At 43.5% G+C, this 22504-nt stretch overlaps 1 protein-coding gene across 2 annotated transcripts in view; it reads left to right on the top strand.

Moving 5' to 3' along the window:
* The first annotated feature begins 2244 nt into the window (after nucleotides 1–2244).
* The window catches only part of IL27RA (interleukin 27 receptor subunit alpha), a 49396-nt gene continuing 29136 nt past the window's right edge, over nucleotides 2245–22504 (top strand). Inside the window, exons 1-2 of one of the 2 annotated variants that reach the window (XM_040415092.1) lie at nucleotides 2245–2620; nucleotides 5811–5886. In XM_040415092.1, the coding sequence (XP_040271026.1) occupies nucleotides 5817–5886 (70 nt within the window). In that variant the 5' untranslated portion in view covers nucleotides 2245–2620; nucleotides 5811–5816. The remainder of the gene's footprint in view (nucleotides 2621–5810; nucleotides 5887–22504) is intronic. The other variant, XM_040415091.1, reaches the window with a different exon arrangement.

Here is a 22504-nt window from a genome sequence, read left to right as displayed (position 1 = left end):
GGCCATGTCATTAGATTTTCTTCTTTTATACCCTTTCTTGCCAGCCACGCTGTGGAGTACTTGGACGCGTGTGATGGAGCATTGTCCTGCATGAAAATCATGTTTTTCTTGAAGGATGCAGACTTCTTCCTGTACCACTGCTTGAAGAAGGTGTCTTCCAGAAACTGGCAGTAGGACTGGGAGTTCAGCTTGACTCCATCCTCAACCCATAAAGGCCCCACAAGCTCATCTTTGATGATACCAGCCCAAACCAGTACTCCACCTCCACCTTGCTGGTGTCTGAGTCGGACTGGAGCTCTCTGCCCTTTACCAATCCAGCCACGGGCCCGTCCATCTGGCCCATCAAGACTCACTCTCATTTCATCAGTCCATAAAACCTTAGAAAAATCAGTCTTGAGATATTTCTTGGCCCAGTCTTGACGTTTCAGCTTGTGTGTCTTGTTCAGTGGTGGTCGTCTTTCAGCCTTTCTTACCTTGGCCATGTCTCTGAGTATTGCATACCTTGTGCTTTTGGGCACTCCAGTGATGTTGCAGCTCTGAAATATGGCCAAACTGGTGGCAAGTGGCATCTTGGCAGCTGCACGCTTGACTTTTCTCAGTTCATGGGCAGTTATTTTGCGCCTTGGTTTTTCCACACGCTTCTTGCGACCCTGTTGACTATTTTGAATGAAACGCTTGATTGTTCGATGATCACGCTTCAGAAGCTTTGCAATTTTAAGAGCGCTGCATCCCTCTGCAAGATATCTCACTATTTTTGACTTTTCTGAGCCTGTCAAGTCCTTCTTTTGACCCATTTTGCCAAAGGAAAGGAAGTTACCTAATTATTATGCACACCTGATATAGGGTGTTGATGTCATTAGACCACACCCCTTCTCATTACAGAGATGCACATCACCTAATATGCTTAATTGGTAGTAGGCTTTCGAGCCTATACAGCTTGGAGTAAGACAACATGCATAAAGAGGATGATGTGGTCAAAATACTCATTTGCCTAATAATTCTGCACGCAGTGTATACCTTTGTACTTTATTTGGTTTGTAGAGTGCTGTTGCACTATGTGTTCTATATGGAGTAATAGGAGGAGATATAAGAGAGGATATATGGAGTAATAGGAGGAGATATACTGTAGGAGATAATATATGGAGTAATAGGAGAAGATATAGGAGAGGTTATATGGAGTAATAGGAGGAGATATAAGAGAGGATATATGGAGTAATAGGAGGCGATATACTGTAGGAGATAATATATGAAGTAATAGGAGGAGATAGAGGAGAGGATATATGGAGTAAAAGGAGGAGATATAAGCACATGGGGGCTGAAAAGAGGCCGCTGGGGGCTGATATGAGGCACTGGGGACTGATATGAGGCACTGAGGGCTGATATGAGGCACTGGGGGCTGAAGAGGGGCATTGGGGGCTGATATAAGACACTGGGGGGCTGATATGAGGCACTGGGGGGCTGAAGAGAGGCTGAAGAGGGGCACTGGGGGGCTGAAGAGGGGCATTGGGGGCTGATATGAGGCACTGGGGGCTGAAGAGGGGCATTGGGGGCTGATATGAAGCAATGGGGGGCTGAAGAGAGGCTGCTGGGGGTCTGAAGAGAGGCTTCTGGTGGGCTGAAGAGGGGCACTGGGGGCTGATATGAGGCACTGGGGACTGATATGAGGCACTGGTGGGCTGAAGAGGGGCATTGGGGGCTGATATGAGGCACTGGGGGGCTGATATAAGGCATTGGGGGGCTGAAGAGAGGCGCCTGGGGGGCTGAAGATGGTCATTCACATTAGGGTCTGATCTGAGGTCTTATTGTGTTCTTATTAACATTGGGGGTCTTATTGGGGCTGTCAGCTGAGGTCTGATTAACATTGGGGGTCTGATTGGTGGTCTGACCTCAGGTGTAATGAAAAATATTTTCCCATATTGTCCCCCTCTAAAACCTAGGTGCGTCTTATAGGGCGAAAAATACGGGTAAGTTTAAAAATGATTTCTTCTCCCTTCATTATATTGATAGTGCAGGTCTGTCTGTCTGTATGCAGAGTGTATTTGTGTGTATATATATATATATATATATATGTGTGTGTATAATATATACATACATACACGCGCGAGGTGTGTGTGTTTGTTCTTTAGGGTGCACACCCTAATGCAATATGCTGCGCACGCCTATGTGTGTGTGTTGTGGTGGAGGGCGTGATTGCATGGTAGGGTGTGGGAAGGCGGGATCCAAGTAAATTCTTGCCCAATCAATATTAAAGACGGCCCTGAGCATGGCAGTAGCAGGGTGACAGCTACAGACAGCAGGAGAGGGTTAATGAGACCTGTGATACTATTACACAGCGACAGGAAGACGTCACCGGGTGGAGCAGAACATGTGGGAGTTATGAAAGTTATACAGAGGTGCAGGGAGGAAGGAAGTTACACACTGACACTGAGGGGTACAGCTGGAGGGTCCGACAGTGGCCATGTGGGGGCCTAAAGAACACTGACCCCCATATACAGAGAGAAGACGGAAGAGAAAAGAGGAAGCCACAGAAGACTGGAGGAGGAGGAGGAGGAAGAAAGCCGAAAGTCTGCAGCCCAGGTACTGCCAGGAGGAAGATGTACAGTAAAGTCCCCTACAGCAGGTATGTGTATGTATTCATACCGGAGTAATAACAGAGTAATAGGTTATAGGAACATTAAGAGGAGAGGTTATATGGAGTAATAGGAGCAGATATAGGAGAGGGTATATAGAGTAATAGGAAGAAATATAGGAGAGGGAATATAGGGAAAGGTTATATGGAGTAACAGGATTAGATATAGGAGAAGATATATGGAGTAATAGGATTAGATATAGGAGAGGTTATATGGAGTAATAAGAGGAGATTTAGGAGAGGTTATATGGAGTAATAGGAGGAGATATAAGAGAGAATATATGGAGTAATAGGAGAAGATATAGGAAAGGTTATATGGAGTAATAGGAGAAGATATAGGAGAGGTTATATGGAGTAATAGGAGGAGATATAGGAGAGGTTATATGGAGTAATAGGAGAAGATATAGGAGAGGTTATATGGAGTAATAGGAGGAGATATAGGAGAGGTTATATGGAGTAATAGGAGGAGATATAGGAGAGGTTATATGGCCTGTTTTGCGTCATGGGCTGATTTTAATTAGCATGAGTACATAGTTTGCTCAGCATGCATGCTGGTATTTGTAGTCCCTGGATTCATTGGAGGCCATTTTGGCATCATAGAAATATATAAACCAAAAGGGGCCCAGCATGCATGTGGGACCTACACTTCCTGAATTTCATGGTCGCTGTTATGGCACCCAACAGGTGAGCTTTAGTGTTAGGACCCGTCTTATAGAGATCGCCTTGGCATGCGGCAGACGGGCTCAAATAATTTTGTACAAAATGTATTTGCTAAGCATCTCTAAGTTATTAGCATAGCATTGGCAATACAATATACCTTTGTACTTTATTTGGTTTGTAGAGTGCTGTTGCACTATGTGTTCTATATGGAGTAATAGGAGGAGATATAAGAGAGGATATATGGAGTAATAGGAGGAGATATACTGTAGGAGATAATATATGGAGTAATAGGAGAAGATATAGGAGAGGTTATATGGAGTAATAGGAGGAGATATAAGAGAGGATATATGGAGTAATAGGAGGTGATATACTGTAGGAGATAATATATGAAGTAATAGGAGGAGATAGAGGAGAGGATATATGGAGTAAAAGGAGGAGATATAAGAGAGAATATATGGAGTAATAGAAGGAGATATAAAAAGTGGTTATATGGAGTAATAGGATGAGATATAGGAGAGGGTATATAGAGTAATAGGAGGAGATATAGGAGAGGATATATGGAGTAATAGGAGGAGATATAGGAGAGGTTATATGGAGTAATAGGGGGAGATATAGGAGAGGGTATATAGAGTAATAGGAGGAGATATAGGAGAGGATATATGGAGTAATAGGAGGAGATATAGGAGAGGTTATATGGAGTAATAGGGGGAGATATAGGAGAGGTTATATGGAGTAATAGGGGGAGATATAGGAGAGGTTATATGGAGTAATAGGGGGAGATATAGGAGAGGTTATATGGAGTAATAGGGGGAGATATAGGAGAGGTTATATGTACAAGTATCTCACAAAAGTGAATACACCCCTGACATTTTTGTAAATATTTTATTCTATCTTTTAATGGGACAACACTGAAGATCTGACACTTTGATACAATGTAGAGTAGTCCATGTACAGCTTGTATAACAGCCCTCAAAATAACTCAACCCCCAGCCATTAACGTCTAAACCGCTGACAAGAAAAGTGAGTAGACCCTTAAATGAAAATGGTCAAATTGTGCCCAATTAGCAGGTTTGTTACATTTGGTGTTATCATTCTCACACTCTCTCATACTGGTCACTGGAGGTTCAACATGGCTCCTCATGGAAAAGAACTCTCTGATGATCTGAAAAAAAGATGCTCTATATAAAGATGGCCGAGGCTATAAGAAGATCACCAACACCCTGAAGCTGAGCTGCAGCACGGTGGCCAAGACCATACAGCGGTTTAACAAGACAGGTTCCTCTCAGAACAGGCCTCGCCATGGTCAACCAGAGGATCTGAGTGCACGTGCTCAGCGTCATATCCAGAGGTTGTATGAGGGCTGCCAGCATTTCTGCAGAGGTTACAGGGGTGGGGGGTCAGCCTGTCAGTGCTCAGACCATACGCCGCACACTTCATCAAATTGGTCTGCATGACTGTCATCCTAGAAGGAAGCGTCTTCTAAAGATGATGCACAAGAAAGCCGCAAACATTTTGCTGAAGACAAGCAGACTAAGGACATGGATTACTGGAACCATCTCCTGTGGTCTGATGAGACCAAGATAAACTTATTTGGTTCAGATGGTGTCAAGCGTGTGTGGCGGCAATCAGGTGAGGTCCTACCTACAGTCAAGCATGGTGGTGGAAGTGTCATGGTTTGGGGTTGCATGAGTGCTGCCAGCTGTGGGGAGCTACAGTTCATTGAGGGAACCATGAATGCCAACATGTCCTGTGACATGCTGAAGCAGAGTATGATCCCCTCCCCTTGGAAACTTGGCCGCAGGGCAGTATTCCAACATGATAACGGCCCCAAACACACCTCCAAGACGACCATTGCCTTGCTAAAGAAACTGAGGGTAAAGGTGCTGGACTGGCCAAGCATGTCTCCAGACCTAAACCCTAGTGAGCATCCTCAAACGGAAGGCGGAAGAGCGCAAGGTCTCTAACATCCACCAGCTCAATGATGTCGTCATGGAGGATGGAAGAGGATTCCAGTGGCAACCTGTGAAGCTCTACTGAACTCCATGCCTAAGAGAGTTAAGGCAGTGCTGGAAAATAATGTTGAGTTTTGAAAATAATGGTGGACACACAACATATTTGGGCACAATTTAGCAATTTTTACTTAGGGGTGCACTCACTTTTGTTGCCAGTGGTTTAGATGTTAATGGTTGTGTGTTCAGTTATTTTGAGGGCACACCAAATTTACACTGTTATACAAGACGTGCACTGACTACTTTACATTGTATCAAAGTGTCAGATCTTTAGTGTTTTCCCATGAAAAGATGGAAGAAAATATTTATGAAAATGTCAGGGGTGTACTCACTTTTGTGAGATACTGTAATAGGAGGAGACTTCATTGGGTGCACTGCTATCCACCATGCACCTACAATGGTGCAGAGCTTCCTCTAGCACATTTTGAGTATATTTCATATTCAGGCCTTGGTTGTGTAGTCTATATGATTTTATTGTGTATATATGGTTTATCAGATAATTTATTTTTTAGGGTGGAATGTCTGACCGGCGTTGGGTTAAGGCTTTTCTTAGCGGACTCCTTGTACTGAATCTCAGCCACACTTATGGTAAGTAGTTATTCTTATCCTCCATGCTGGCTATTTGACCTGAATAATTCTTTCTACAAGTACTAACCTTTCTTGGAGGTTTGCAGAACTTTACCCTTTAGGATACTGGAGTGTCATTTTGGAAGACTTGGATGACCTTCTTTACTCTACTTCTCACAACCTGACCAAAATCTGTGTTCTTATTTAAAATTCAGGGCCCTGGTACATAAGGGCCTGGGTGCCACAAACCACCCTGGTATCATAAATGGACATGGTAGGTGAGGAACCTGTCAAACGTTACCATGGTCACTGGAGAGGGACTGCAGGACTGTGGCGTGCAATAGATTAGTCCTCTACAGGAGCTGTAGGAGATGGTGGCTTGATGGTTGTCAGCACTGGATGTTCCTAGTCACATTGGGTTTCTTTGGGTTCTCCTGTTTCCTTACATACTCCAAAAACTTAAAGATATTAGAAAGGGTGCTTGAAATATTATTTTGCCCATGTCACTTCATGAGCACATCGAGAAATAGGTGCAGGTTGGTTCCACTGTGTAGGTACTAAGTGTGGACATTCTTACTATATGGAACCATTCATGGTCTCCGTACCTGTTGGATTGCCCATTATTGGAGGTCTGAGAGAGATGGGAGGCTGCGGTGCGTGAGGTCTGGCTCTGAAAAACTTCTCTTTTTAGCTAAGCTATGGCCTACTGCTGCATCAGTGTAGTTTTGGGTACTGGGGATGCATCTGATGATACAGCATCCTGGCACCACATACCACTGAAGTTCATGGAATCCACCATGTGGAACCCAAGAGATTTGCCAATTTTTCTGCGAGTCTGGAGGGGTCTTCCCTTTTTCCGAGAACCTCCTGGACATTTCGGAAGAGTTGGCAAGTATGGGTTTTAACTTGGAGTTCAGGACGGTTTACATCGGAAAGATTTGCTCATGTCTCAAGCTTCTTTTCTTCCATTATTGAAAATTCTAACTAGCAGCTAGTCATCATTGTGGCCCGGGCCGTCCACCCCCTATAATATACTAAGGCAGAGATTTGTCATATTGTTTCTTGGGAGGGTCACATGCTAGCCTCTTATACACTCGGGGTGTAATTCATGTAATACCACCGATTTATTGTAGGCATGCTGTATATATCCATGCAGAGATGAGTACCGGTATCGATAGAACAGAAACAAGAACATAGTAGAGAGTATTACATAACTTCATTCAGTGAGTCACCGATTTATTGCACAACTGATGAAACATAGTTCTGCAATACCTAAAATGACATAAACGACATACTGGATAAGTACATTTCTGGGAAGAAGAGGTGGGGGGTCAAGTAGAATGAGTAGTAATGGGAATTTATCCACAGCTACAACCACTTGTACACAGGAAACCTCAGTCTGGACTGATATCGGAGAGTGTAGTGGGCATGCTCTGTGACATGGGCAGAGGTCACGGTGCAGGGATGGAAGGAGATGAGCTCACCTATTCACATGCCATATTTTTTATACAGTTTATCAACATATCAGGAGTAGGGGAATTTGCAACCTTGGTGATTACGCCAGCAGCTAATAAACAAGAATTGTGAGGTAGTTTGGTTTCAAAGTCCATCTAACTGGATTCATCAAAACACAACAAAAAAAATATCTAAGTCTAAGTTTCCGGACATAAGCGGGATCAGGATTCTGGATAGTTAGAAACAGAGGTGGGAATAGAGATTGTCCAGCGGGGAATCTCACCTCAACAATGACTACTGTCTAAGTGGAGTATACAGGGGGGAGTTAACAAAGTCCTCCATGAAGATGTTTAATATACTGTTCTAGAGGGTGTATTTATTATGTAGAATGGAAGAGAGAAAGATTGGGATGGAAGGAGGTTGGAGAGGACACGTAGAGCCATGTAGCCTTAATAAAGAATATTTCAGGCCACAGAAACGTTGGGTTTGTTAACATTGAATCACATTCATCATCTGCGATGGTTCTAGATGTTTCCAGGTTGTGGTTCGAACTCATTAATTGATTCTGGATTAAATGTGACTTGGAAGAATTGGAATAGTGGATTTCCATGTGTTGAAGAAAAGTTGGGATGTGAAGGAGGTTGGTGAGGACACATAGAGCCACGTAGCCTTGATAAAGAATATTTTGGGCCACAGGAACGTTGGATTTGTTAGCATTGAATCACATGGATTCATCATCTGCAATGGTTCTAGATGTTTCCATCTTACAGTTCAAAATTATTAATTGATTCTGGATTTAATGTGGCTTGGAATAATTGGAATAATAGGTTTCCGTGTGTTGAAGAAAAGTTGGACTCTAGTTTCTGTTTGCATGAAGCCCTGGAAGAAATGTCAGTTTTTCTAGGATGATGAAGATGAAGAGTTGGATGTTCTGGCTCCAGCCATGTTTCTAAGATGGCTTTGCAGGCTGCTGCAGAAACACAGAAAAGTAGCCTTTTCTGTAGTGGGAGAATTCTGTTACCTTCTGGGGTTATTTGAACCAAAAGACCCCAACTAAGAAGAAAAGTAGGAAGACTTGTATTGTTTGTTGGTATTTTATTTGAGAAGACTTGCAGTTTTGTGGCAGAAGACTGGATTAACAGGCAGGCCAAGAGGCATCCCTGCATCTAGAGCAGGTCGTCTCCTGGATATTGCCCAAGTTTCTTTGGGAGATACTGTATATATGAGACATGTTTCCCAGTAGGAAACTGCCGGGCATGTATTTCTGGGCCTAGGACAGGTCCTGAACTATCACGTTTCTTGGTAAAGCCCATTTGGTTATTCCTCTCGGAGTATGGTTGCAGTTTATTTGGTTTTGGAGGAAGGAAGAGTAAAGTTGAGATTAATCTCTTTGTGTTGGTTATGGTGGTTAGTCTCAGGCAGATGGACACGTTCCAATCTCTCTCTCCCATGGGCTGTAGGACATGTTGGGCATCGCTTAGTAATTGTAAGGAATAGGAGAAATCAGAACATCTGAAATTTGATTTGGTGCTAGCCTGAGAAAAAGAGAGGTCTGTTTTATTGGATGTTGTTAAGGTCATTTTTAAGGATGCCTCCTGAAGCTCAAGTGTGTTCGATACCCTGGAACAATGGGCTACCTAAGAAGGTAGTCTCAGTGAATACCCATAAAGGAGACACAAAGTGAGCTCTCTATCGAGATGGGGGTGAAAACAGCTGGTTATTTTAAACCAGTCTTAGATGAAGGTTATATTAACTAATGTCTAAAAAGTTTATTCCTCCATTGAGTTTTATCACCTACTGCCTTCTCCAGACTGTAGTCAGCATGCTCTGTAACATGTGCGGTGGTCACTGTGAAAGGAGGGAAGAGAGTTGACCTGTGTCCATCACCTGTGGATTTCTTTAGACTTTATTGAGCATGCTCCGTATTGTGTAGTGGTCAATGTGCAAGGAGGAGGTGGGCTGTGTACACCCCCCTCCGGAATTCTATAGAGTGTAGTGAGCATGCTCTGTAACATGTCCTGACTTCACTATGGAAGGAGGGGTAGGAGGTAAGCTGTGTTGTGTACATCACCTATTGACTTCTATAGAGTGTAGTGAGCATGCTCTGTAACATGCAGGGAATTCACTCTCCATGGAGGAGTAGAAGGTGAGCTCTGTCTATCACCTACTGACTTCTATAGAGTGTAGTGAGCATGCTCTGTAACATGCAGGGAATTCACTCTCCATGGAGGAGTAGAAGATGAGCTCTGTCTATCACCTACTGACTTCTATAGAGTGTAGTGAGCATGCTCTGTAACATGCAGGGAATTCACTCTCCATGGAGGAGTAGAAGATGAGCTCTGTCTATCACCTACTGACTTCTATAGAGTGTAGTGAGCATGCTCTGTAACATGCAGGGAATTCACTCTCCATGGAGGAGTAGAAGGTGAGCTCTGTCTATCACCTACTGACTTCTATGGAAGTCTAATAGGCATTCTCTATAACATGTGCAGTGGTCACCTAATTGCTTCTATACAGTCTAGTGAGCATGCTCTTTAACAGGCGCAGACATCACAGCTCTGTCCATCACCTATCTCCTTCTATATGAAAATATAGTGGGCATCCTCTGTAACATTTGCAATAGTCATTGTGCAAAGAGGGAGTGGAGGTGAACTGTGTCCACTGTCCACCAGCTATCTAGATTGTAGTGAGCGTGCTCTGTGACCTGTGTATTAGGTCTTCACCCCCCTCCACTCCTTACTGCTGCATGGTGGCCAACAGTGTTATCTTCTCAGACCACAGGGATGTGCAATGAACTTGTTCACTTAAAGGGGCACCAAAAGACAGTTTCTGCTCAGCCGATGGCTGACTATGTGAGCAATTCATGTTGTGCCTAGAAGAGTTAGTTTCCGTGATGTGTTACACACTGTTTAGCGGTTGTCTTCCACTTGAATCCTGTTTTGTGGTTAGGCGGTCGTCATACTCAGTAACTATTCGTAGTCAGATATGGAAGTGAGAGAAAAACGTGCATTGCCCTTAAGCATAGGTTTACGGGGTGCAAAGGTTGGAAATATTTACTGAGTTCTACAATCAGGACCAAAATAAATCCTTTCTTTATTCTGCGATGTGATAAACATCCTGGAAACTGTGACACATCAAAGGTATATACAGTATGTACACATAAAACAGGGGGAAAATCCAGTGAAAAGTGCAAATACACTTATCATGTGCTGAAAACACCTACCTGCCCTGACCCATAGTGATTGGTATTACAGTAGTTATATTCTTGTACATAGGAGCAGTATTATAGTAGTTATATTCTTGTACATAGGAGGCAGTATTATAGTAGTTATATTCTTGTACATAGGAGGCAGTATTATAGTAGTTATATTCTTGTACATAGGAGCAGTATTATAGTAGTTATATTCTTGTACATAGGAGCAATATTATAGTAGTTATATTCTTGTACATAGGAGCAGTATTATAGTAATTATATTCTTGTACATAGGAGCAGTATTATAGTAGTTATATTCTTGTACATAGAAGCAGTATTATAGTAGTTATATTCTTGTACATAGGAGGCAGTATTATAGTAGTTATATTCTTGTACATAGGAGGCAGTATTATAGTAGTTATATTCTTGTACATAGGAGCAGTATTATAGTAGTTATATTCTTGTACATAGGAGCAGTATTATAGTAGTTATATTCTTGTACATAGGAGCAGTATTATAGTAATTATATTCTTGTACATAGGAGCAGTATTATAGTAGTTATATTCTTGTACATAGGAGCAGTATTATAGTAGTTATATTCTTGTACATAGGAGCAGTATTATAGTAGTTATATTCTTGTACATAGGAGCAGTATTGTAGTAGTTATATTCTTGTACATAGGAGCAGTATTATAGTAGTTATATTCTTGTACATAGGGGCAGTATTATAGTAGTTATATTCTTGTACATAGGAGGCAGTATTATTGTAGTTATATTCTTGTACATAGGAGCAGTATTATAGTAGTTATATTCTTGTACATAGGAGCAGTATTATAGTAGTTATATTCTTGTACATAGGAGCAGTATTATAGTAGTTATATTCTTGTACATAGGAGGCAGTATTATAGTAGTTATATTCTTGTACATAGGAGCAGTATTATAGTAGTTATATTCTTGTACATAGGAGCAGTATTATAGTAGTTATATTCTTGTACATAGGTGCAGTATTATAGTAGTTATATTCTTGTACATAGGAGCAGTATTATAGTAGTTATATTCTTGTACATAGGTGCAGTATTATAGTAGTTATATTCTTGTACATAGGAGCAGTATTATAGTAATTATATTCTTGTACATAGGAGCAGTATTATAGTAGTTATATTCTTGTACATAGGAGCAGTATTATAGTAGTTATATTCTTAATCAAATTTCTTTTTATTGAAGAAAACGCAAATAGTCATGTGACAAATCAATCACTTAAATACCAGGCGCAGCTGGACAAATGCTTATTCGCTAAGCGCATCAATTCAAGTGCAGTGGCGACATGACTCAATAACACATTAACATGTGCATAAAAGTAATTAATACGAAAAAGTAAAGACAAGACATGGGAAGAGGGGAGGGGGAAAAGGAGGTAAGGGGGGGGGGGTAATAGATGTCTATCATATGCTTCGTGTGAATCTAGAAGTTACGATAAAGCTTCCAAGGGGACCATGTTTTGATAAACTTTGCTCTAGAGTGAGTCTCCCAGTGTGCAAGCTCCTCAAACCGGTAAAGCTGATCCACCTTCTCGGTCCACATCAAGAGGGATGGAGGAGAATCATTTCTCCATAACAATGGAATCAATAGGCGAGCTGCTGTTATAAGCATAGTCGGTAGATTTGACCTTGAGGGGGTCAGCGTGTCATTAGGACACCATAACATTAGGAGCTTTGCGTCTAATCTAACCTGGTTTTTACAGATCGTATTTATAATAGTTTCGATCTCTATCCAGAAAGGCCGGATCTTTTCACAATTCCACCATATATGAGAAAGAGAGCCAAGATCTCCTCCGCACCTCCAGCAACGGTCGGGGATATCAGGATTGATCTTATGAAGATATTCTGGTGTTTTATACCATCTTGTGAGCAATTTGTAGGAGTTAGCTTGTATCTTAATGCAACGGTTGAATCCGTGCGAGTGTGTGAGGATAAAAGCTTTCTCAGGTTCTGACAAAGTTATGGATAACTCCTTCTCCCAAGCTGAGAGAAACCACAGATCTGGAGGGGCGGAGGAGAGCAGCTCCTTGTATAATGTGGAGAGAGGCTTCCGCGGGCGTTGGCCTACTGAAATCTTCCCCTCCATCCATGAGGGATCATTTGTGGGTCGTGGGACCTTTTCAATAAGCTTTAGGTCCTTTTTAAAGGCCATAACTGCCAAAAAGGAAGCCTTTTGGACCTTTGGAAGAGCGAAAACATCACTCCAATTTAAAGCACCAGACTCAGATATAATATCTTGTAACCTTAAGCTAGATAGTAGGGCCCAAATTCCTGATGGTGCAGTGGTGGCGGGATGAATATGGGCCTGAAGCAGGTGCAGGGGGATATTCATACTAGGGAACTTAAGAACTGACGCCTGATATAGTTTGGACCACTCTAGCAGTAAGCCCTTCCACAAAGGCGAGGCATAAATGTTATTAGCAGTACTTTTCCGCAAACCCCATAAGACCAGTTTATCTTTATAGGTGAGCATATCACACTCCAATTGGGAGGCAAGATTGAGAGGGCGCCAGGAGAGGAGGCTTAGAGCTCTGCTTAGCATTGACGCTTTATAGTAAAGGTATACATCTGGCAGGCCAAAACCTCCCAATCTTTTCTCCCGAGTGAGGGTGGTGTATGCTATTCTGGGGGACTTACCCGACCATACAAATGCTGAGAAGATTCTGCGGACCTCCACAAAGAAGGAATGGGGTAGCCAAATAGGTAGTGTTTGAATGAAGTAAAGTAGTCTAGGGACAATGAAGGCTTTAATATAATTCTTCCTTCCAATCCACGAAATGAACGGGAGTTTTAGGGATTGCAGGTGTGCTCTAATGGATCTAAGTAAAGGGGCTTGATTAAGCTCGTAAAGGTCCTCAGGATTCGCTGATATATGGGTGCCCAAAAATGGAATTGACTTGGGAGCCCACGTAAATGCCGTGGAGCGTTTGATCATTTCAATGGAAGTGGCTGAGCAGGAAATATTTAGGGCCTGTGACTTACCGTAATTGATCTTGAAATTAGAGACCAAACCATATTCCTCAAAAAGAGCTTGGAGCCTGGGAAATGAGGTCGTGGGATTGGACGTGATGACCAAGAGGTCGTCTGCGAAGGCAGCTGTCATATGGGTATGAGATCCCAAGGTGATCCCTTGGATGTCCGGATCTTGCCTAATTTTGGCCAGCAGTGTCTCCATAACAATAACAAAGAGGGCCGGTGATAGTGGGCAACCTTGCCTCGTCCCATTAGTGATGGGGAAGGTTGGAGAGAGTGTGCCATTGATCCGAATCCTAGCAGAGGGGAGCGAATAGAGTGAGAAGATGGACTGGATGAACTGGTCCGGAAGGCCAAATTTTGACAGTGCCCGAGACATAAAATGCCAGTTGATCCTGTCAAAGGCCTTCTCTGCATCTGTACTGAGAAGGGCTAGCGGTATAGAATTCCGCCGAGCATACGTGATTAAGTGTATGACGCGGACCGTGTTTTCACTCCCCTGTCTGCCAGTGACGAATCCCACCTGTTCCCTATTAATAATGTCAGGGAGAACCGACTGGATCCGATGGGCCAAAATCTTAGCCCACCATTTCACATCAGTGTTCAAAAGCGAAATAGGGCGGTAGCTCCCGCAGTTTAGGGGGTCCTTATTTTCTTTGTGAATTACTGTGATATGGGCCGATAGCGATTGTGGGGGGAGGGAACCTCCTTGGAGTAAGTAATTACAAAGGATGTTAAAATGTGGGATCAGGATGTGCTTAATAGTAGTTATATTCTTGTACATAGGAGCAGTATTATAGTAGTTATATTCTTGTACATAGGAGCAGTATTATAGTAGTTATATTCTTGTACATAGGAGGCAGTATTATAGTAGTTATATTCTTGTACATAGGAGCAGTATTATAGTAGTTATATTCTTGTACATAGGAGGCAGTATTATAGTAGTTATATTCTTGTACATAGGAGCAGTATTATAGTAGTTATATTCTTGTACATAGGAGCAGTATTATAGTAGTTATATTCTTGTACATAGGAGCAGTATTATAGTAGTTATATTCTTGTAGATAGGAGCAGTATTATAGTAGTTATATTCTTGTACATAGGAGCAGTATTATAGTAGTTATATTCTTGTACATAGGAGCAGTATTATAGTAGTTATATTCTTGTACATAGGAGCAGTATTATAGTAGTTATATTCTTGTACATAGGAGGCAGTATTATAGTAGTTATATTCTTATATATAGGAGGCAGTATTATAGTAGTTATATTCTTGTACATAGGAGCAGTATTATAGTAGTTATATTCTTGTACATAGGGGCAGTATTATAGTAGTTATATTCTTGTACATAGAAGCAGTATTATAGTAGTTATATTCTTGTACATAGGGGCAGTATTATAGTAGTTATATTCATGTACACAGGAGCAGTATTATAGTAGTTATATTCTTGTACATAGGAGGCAGTATTATAGTAGTTATATTCTTGTACATAGGGGCAGTATTATAGTAGTTATATTCTTGTACATAGGAGGCAGTATTATAGTAGTTATATTCTTATACATAGGAGCAGTATTATAGTAGTTATATTCTTAACCAAATTTATTTTTATTAAAAGAATAAAGTACACTATACAATCACATACCATCATACTTTGATGAAAGGCAGAATGACAAGCATTTCATGCAAGTGAAGTGACAAATAATGCAAATCAAAGCTGTACATGGTATCTAAAATAAAACCATTGGGGGCGGAGCTTGCCAATGGCGGAGTGAGCAGCACACTGCCTGAGCTCCTGAGCACCGCCGGCATTTACAGCCCCATATAGCATCCAGAAGCCCACAGATTTTTCATGGGTCGCAAGAGGGGCACAGCTAACACCCCGGCACCCGCATCACGAGAATCGGGGGACATCACAAAGTTCCTGTGCCCGTCCAGCCAGCCTGAAAGCCTGAGATCCGGCGCCACAACCTCCAAGATGGCGGAGCAGGCGCGGGAAACGAGCGCCTCTACTCCTCTGACTAGAGGGAAAACTGCGGCCCTCACCTCCAGGAACCAGGGGGAACATAGCACCGGAGGACCTCCGGTTTCATATGCAGCAGTGGCAGCAGCGGTGAGTCCTACCTTGGGGTCCGTCCCTTCATCGCCAGCCTCCAGGGGTTCAGAGGCCTATTCAGGCCCACAGCTCTCCCACCACAGCTCCCCTGCCTTGTCGGCTGCCTCCAGTAGATCGCCCACTGCCCTCTCCCATGAGGATGACTGGGACTGGAAGCTCCATTTAAAATCCCTTCCCACTACTGCTGAGGTAGATGCTTTGCTCAGCAGGATGGAAGCTTCCCACAAGCAAGATATTGCGGCCTTGCATCAGGATATCAGGCATGTGGGGCAGAGGGTAGAGGAGGTGGAGAACAAACAGGAGCAGATCTTTAATACTCTGGATTGTCACCGTGCAGTCATTAATGAGCACGCTGCTCAAATGCAGGACATTCTAACCCACATGGACGATATTGAAAACCGCAATAGGAGAAACAACCTCCGAATAAGGGGGGTCCCTGAATCTGTAGAAGATCTGCCATCCTGGGCGCAACGCCATTTTGCCTCACTTTTGGAAATTAATCCGGACAGGATCATTGAGATAGATCGGATCCATCGGGCGCTGGGCCCAAAATCAACGGACCTGAAACGTCCCAGGGACATTATTTGCCGTATTCACTTTTACAAGGAGAAGGAGTCCATCCTCAAAGCTGCTCGAGCTGCGGCTGGCCCTGAATCGGGCCCGAATACCATCCAGATCCTCCCGGACCTAGCACGCCGCACCTTACAACTTAGGAAGGCCTTGAAACCGCTTCTATCCACACTCAGGGACAATGAGATCCTGTATAGATGGGGGTATCCCTTCCAGCTCTCGGCCAAGAGAAACGGGAAGTCTGCTACGTTCAAATCTCTTGAAGACCTCCCCAGATTTCTGGCTACACTAGATCTCCCCGCGGTGGAGCTGCCTGACTGGCCCAGACCCCTCATGGTGCCGCCCGTTAGTGATCGTGAAGAATGGCAAGAGGCGATCCCGAAACCGCAGAGGCATCCCAGACGCCATTCCAGACCACCTGTTTGAGCCTAATTGGCTTTCGTGGGACTTCACATATTATCCCAATGCGCTGGTTCAGTGTATAGTATTCATGTTCTAATGTTTTATGCTATATGTTATATATCTTTGATATTCCTTTTTATATGCCGGGGGTCAGTGGGGCTGCTGCCTTGCCCTTGACCTCTCCTCCCCTCGTTAGGGGTATCGACACCTGGTGTCGAACGTGACTATAGTCACTTACTAGTCTACCTCGGAGCCATAGTTTTTGGCTCTCTCTTATAGGAGGTTTTTCTTTTGTTTTGTTTTTTTTCTTTTCTTTTTCTTTGTTGTTTTATCTGCGTGTTGCTTGTTAGTCCTTGTCTCTTTCCTTTTGTTTGGATCCTCGTGTTCCCTCCCCCACTTAATCCAGTTTCCTCTCAGAGGTCGGTAAGATGTCCCCTCTCTCTTTTTGTACGTATAATGCCAGGGGCCTAAATAAACCAGAAAAACGTAGCCAGATTCTATATCGCTTTCACCGGAAGCGGGTCATGCTTATTATGTTCCAGGAGACCCACTTTAAGCTTGCCTCGGTTCCCAGGTGTGACCGTGGGTATTACACGACTTGGTTCCATAGTCCCAACCCCGTCAAAAAAGCAGGAGGTGTATCTATTGCATTCCATAAATCTTTTCGGCCTACGATTTTGGCTACAGATATTGATAGTAGGGGGCGCTATGTATTCCTCAAGCTGTCTGATGGTCCACGTGTATACACGGTTGCTAATGTCTATTTTCCCAACCAGGGGCAGATTCCATATGGCTCCAAGATTCTCAGGAAACTGGCTCGCTTTGCAGATGGATCCTCTATCATCCTGGGCGGTGATCTGAATATGGTGATGGACCCGGATCTGGATTCTTCGTCTGGTAGGTCAGCTATCTCTCCGACATCCCAGCGTTCCTTTAGGGAAATCCTGTCCTCTCTCCGCCTTGTAGATCTCTGGAGGGTGCTGCATCCGGGAGTCAGAGATTTCAGTTTTCATTCTTTAGCCCACAATAGCTATGCCAGACTAGACCATTTATTTATTTCACAATCTTTGCTTGAGGAGGATCCACTTAGCTCAATGGATGGCTTCCTTTGGTCTGACCACACTCCAGTGTATGGCCTACTGAGATTTCAGCAGACGCCTTCCCGTCCCTTCACGTGGAGATTGAATGACAATCTTCTTAACGACCTGGTGTGCATGTCAGACATTAGGAAGGCCATCTCTGAGTTTACAGTTAACCACCAAACAGACCCCTCTCCCCCGCCGATTAAATGGGAAGCCCTTAAGTGTGTGCTCAGGGGGATTTTCATATCTCATGGCGCTAGACTCAAAAAGGAGAAGTCCGCTAAACTCTCCTCCCTACTTTCACAACTCGACGGGAAAGAGACCTCAAATAAATTGACCCCCTCTGATCAGTTGAAAGCTGATATCTCGCTGCTCCGCCAACAAGTAATTCAAATTCTAGACCAAAGATCACTATGTTTGCGTGATAAGGTAAAATTTGGATTTTTTGAATATGGCGATAAAAGTGGGAAGTGGCTTGCCAGAGCTCTACATCCTAGGTTACCCCAGACCCAGATATCCTCACTTAACACATCCGACAAGGGAATTGTTTATGCTCCATCCGAAATCTCATCAGAATTCCGCACCTATTATAGCTCTCTTTATGACTTGAACACAGGGAGGGACTCAGCGTCTGCTTCCTTTACACAGGATACTAAAGATTATCTAGACCAATTCGGCCCTGAAAAGATTCCTAGCGTAGATTCTTTGGCGCTGGAAGATGACTTTTCATCCCCAGAAATTGCGGGAGTTATAAGAGATCTCAAAAATGGGAAAAGCCCAGGCCCAGATGGCCTTACCCCACGCTTTTATAAGCTTCTTATAGATGAGCTATCCCCCTTATTACTCGAATCTTTTAATTCCATAGCAGTGGGAACCCCCTTCCCTCCCCAAACTTTACAGGCCCATATAACGGTTATACCTAAACCTGATAAAGATCCCTCTTATTGCTCCAATTATAGGCCTATTTCTCTTTTAAACGTGGACCTAAAGGTGTACGCTAAATTACTAGCCTTACGATTACACCCCCTCATCCCGAAGTATATCCATCAGGAACAGGTGGGCTTTGTCCCGGGCAGGGAAGCTCGAGATAGTACCTTGAAGACCTTGGGCATCATAGCTAGAGCTAGGAATACTAGGTCTCCTCTGTGTTTACTTTCAGTGGATGCAGAGAAGGCCTTTGACAGGGTCAATTGGGGCTTCTTAACCTTAACCCTGGAGCATTTAGGACTCGGTTCTAAAATGATTAAACGTATTATGGCTCTCTACTCTTCTCCCTCAGCTCAGGTAAGGGCTAATGGCCTTTTATCCACACCTTTTGCTATCAAGAATGGTACACGCCAGGGTTGCCCCTTATCCCCCTTCCTATATATTCTGACCATGGAATCCTTAGCTAATGCGCTGCGCAATAATCAAGATATAAAGGGGGTGAGAGTTGGAACTAAGGAGCATAAACTTTCCCTTTTTGCCGATGATTTGCTTCTCTATCTCTCGGACCCCAGAATAGGCCTTCCTTCGGTCCTGCGGGAATTTGAGAGATTTGGGAGGCTTAGTAACTTCAAAGTTAATATCCAGAAATCTGAAATCTTGAATATTTCGTTACCACGCAGGGAAATTTCTCATGTTAAAGAAAGCTTCTCGTTTAAAGTAGCCTCGGACTCGATTCGCCACTTAGGCATTAACCTCCCAGCAAACCCCAATCTCCTCTTTCAAATGAACTACAAACCCTTATTTAGGAAGGTAGAGGCTTCTCTCCAGAAGTGGTCCCCCCTGCAGATTTCTTGGTTTGGTAGAATAAATGCCCTAAAGATGGATATCTTACCCAAATTCCTCTACCTGTTCCAGACTGCCCCGTGTATTATACCAAATAGTTTTTTTGCCCAATTGCGGTCATTAGCTTCTAGGTTTATCTGGAATGGCACTAAGGCCAGGGTGAGTTACAGAGTTTTATCCAGAGCGAAGAGTGTGGGGGGAGCTGGCCTTCCTGACTTCCAGGCATATTTTAGAGCTTCCATTTCTAATTGTGTTCTAGACCTTATACACAAACGATCTCTGAAACTTTGGGTAGACATAGAACACACCCTCGAGCCCCATATGGTACCTGGGATATTTTGGCTCCCTATAGCAACACTAAATAGCCTTCTACATACTCTTTGTTCTCCCCTACTTCAGATCCTGATCAAACTATGGAGTAGATTTGCCTCCAAAATCAAGTTAATCTCCGCACCGGGTCCTTTGACGCATATTGTGGCTCATCCTGGCCTCCCCTCACAGATCAAGAATCTCCCCTTCTTCCGCACAATTCCCCCGCCCCGGATCCTAATTAGGGACATCTTTAACAGCTCAGGGCTCCTACCTCTCGTGGATCTATCACACATATTCCAAAACTCCCCGAGCCGCTGGTTCCACTACTTTCAACTTCGTAGCTTCTTGGGCTCTCTGGCTCCCGGATCGCAGCTGTCTGCCCCTCTGACAAATTTTGAAAAGCTCTGTGTTGCCAACACAGGCCCAGATCATGGTATTTCTTTGATATATGGCTTGCTGGGTGCCGGTGGAGATGGGGACCTATCACTCGTTGAACAGATGAGAGGTGTTGGGTTTGCCTCTGGTTGGGAGAGTGAACTGACGTTCTCCCTGTCCTCTGAGCAATGGAATCGTTCCCTCTTATTTACGCATAAATCATCCAGGTCCTGTCGTTTACAGGAGTTGAACTATAAGATCCTTACTCGTTGGTATAGGACGCCGGTTAAGTTGCATCATTTTTATCCATCGGTCCCCAACACCTGTTGGCGGTGCCATTCAGAGGTTGGTTCCATGCTACATATCTGGTGGGACTGCCCTGGGGTCGCCCCTTTGTGGCAAGATGTTTTTTCTCTGTATAATGCACTTTACCGGTCTACTATATCTCCCTCCCCTTTGATTGCCCTGCTCTCTATATTCCCGGGTAGGATCAAACATGTCAAAAAGGGAGTACTTAAAACATTTGTCCTTTCTATGAGACAGATCATACCACGCCAGTGGAGATCCTCAGACAGTTTGCAGAGAATTACGTGGATACGTGCCCTGGATGCCTTATTCAGGATGGAAGAAATGGAAGCTGAGGCCTGTAACCAAGTCCAAACATTTGCACTAACCTGGGAACCTTGGAATCAATTTAGGAGCTCCTCTCGTTTTCAAACCTGGTTGGTCTCAGGTGACTGTACCTGGGATACGTGATATGATGTCTTGTCCTTTCCCCTTCCCCCCCCCCCCCCCCTACTTTCCACCCCCCCTCCCTCCCCTGTCTTTTGTTTCGTCGTGTTTTGTTCTTGTCTGTCCCCCTGTCTCTCCTAGGTTAACGATTTAATCTGTTTCACTTAAGAGTTACATATTAGTAGCCCTTTGTTCAAAACGCCATCACTGAGTATCTCAGGATTGTGTCCTAAGTTCCTTTTGCCTTCCCTTTCAGTAGTCAAGGTTCTTCATATCGTACTGTATGTATCTAATATTGCTGAACCTCTCCTTTAGCATTTATTTGATGGCATTTGTTTTCTCTGGTCTTCATGGTTGCGTCCCAGAGAAATATGGTGGTCTCTGAATCCATCTGTGCACTTTATTTTATGTTTTACATGGTCTTGGAAATGGAATTGGAGATATACTTTTCATACAATGTCTTGGTTGCTATGTATGATTGTTGTGTTCTTTTTCTATTCAATAAAAATAGATTCAACACTAAAATAAAACCATTAATGGCAAAATAATAACAGTAAGGAACAACGGGAAAGGAATGGTAAGGGGGGGGGGGGGGAATCAAGAGATATCTAACTCAGTCAAGTAAACTTTCTAAAGTTTTTCCATGGTGACCAGATTTTAAGAAATCGAAGGCGGGTGAAGGATTCCCAATGGGCCAGCTCTTCAAATCTATAAATCTGATCCACCTTGTCTCTCCACATCATTACAGTAGGAGGTTCAGCATTCTTCCAAAGCAGCGGTATCAGCAATCTCGCCGCCGTGATGAGCATAGTGGGAAGATCAGATCTACAGGGGGACAGCGAGTCATTGGGGCACCAAAGTAAGATCAGTTTGGGATCTAGTTTGACCTGCGTAGCACAAACCTCATTGATCAATGCTTCTATGCTTAACCAGAACGCTTTGATCCTCTCACAATACCACCAAATGTGTGATAGGGAACCTATATCCTTCCCACACCTCCAACACTCACTTGAGATGTCTGCGTTGAGCTTGTGTAGAAATTCCAGGGATTTGTACCATCTGGTAAGTAGCTTATATGAATTCTCTTGTATTCTAATACAGCGACTAAAGCCATGGGAGTGTGAGAGGATAAAAGCCCTTTCCGGATCTGAGAGCCGAATAGAGAGCTCCCTTTCCCAAGAATTGAGGAAGTGTAGCTCAGGAGGGGAGGATGAGAGCAATTATTTATATATGGTAGACAGCGGTTTAGGAATCTTACATGTGTCTGAAATCCGTTTTTCTAACCAAGAAGGGGAGCTAGTGGTAGTTGAAGGTTGAAGTTTAATTAATTTAATATCTTTCTGCAGGGCGAACACCTGAAGAAAGTGGGCATTTTTAATTTTGAGGTCATTCAAGACTGAAGTCCAATTTAGGTTCCCATCTGGAGTCTGGATCTCACTAATGGGAATTTCAGCCAGGAGAGGCCAGATGCCTGAAGGCGTCTTAGCTTCCGGGTGAACGTGGAACTGTAAGGAGGAGAGTGGTGTGCCTGGGATAGGAAATGTAAGCACTTTGGCTTTGTATTGCCTGGCCCATTCTAACAATAGGCTCTTCCATAGGGGCAAGAAGGAGGAGCTACCAGGTGAAC

Source organism: Bufo bufo, chromosome 1 (genome assembly GCF_905171765.1).
Source record: "Bufo bufo chromosome 1, aBufBuf1.1, whole genome shotgun sequence".
NCBI classification, from domain to species: Eukaryota; Metazoa; Chordata; class Amphibia; order Anura; family Bufonidae; genus Bufo; species Bufo bufo.
Note: the sequence above shows the minus strand (reverse complement) of the source record. Positions and strands in the feature narration are given on the sequence as shown.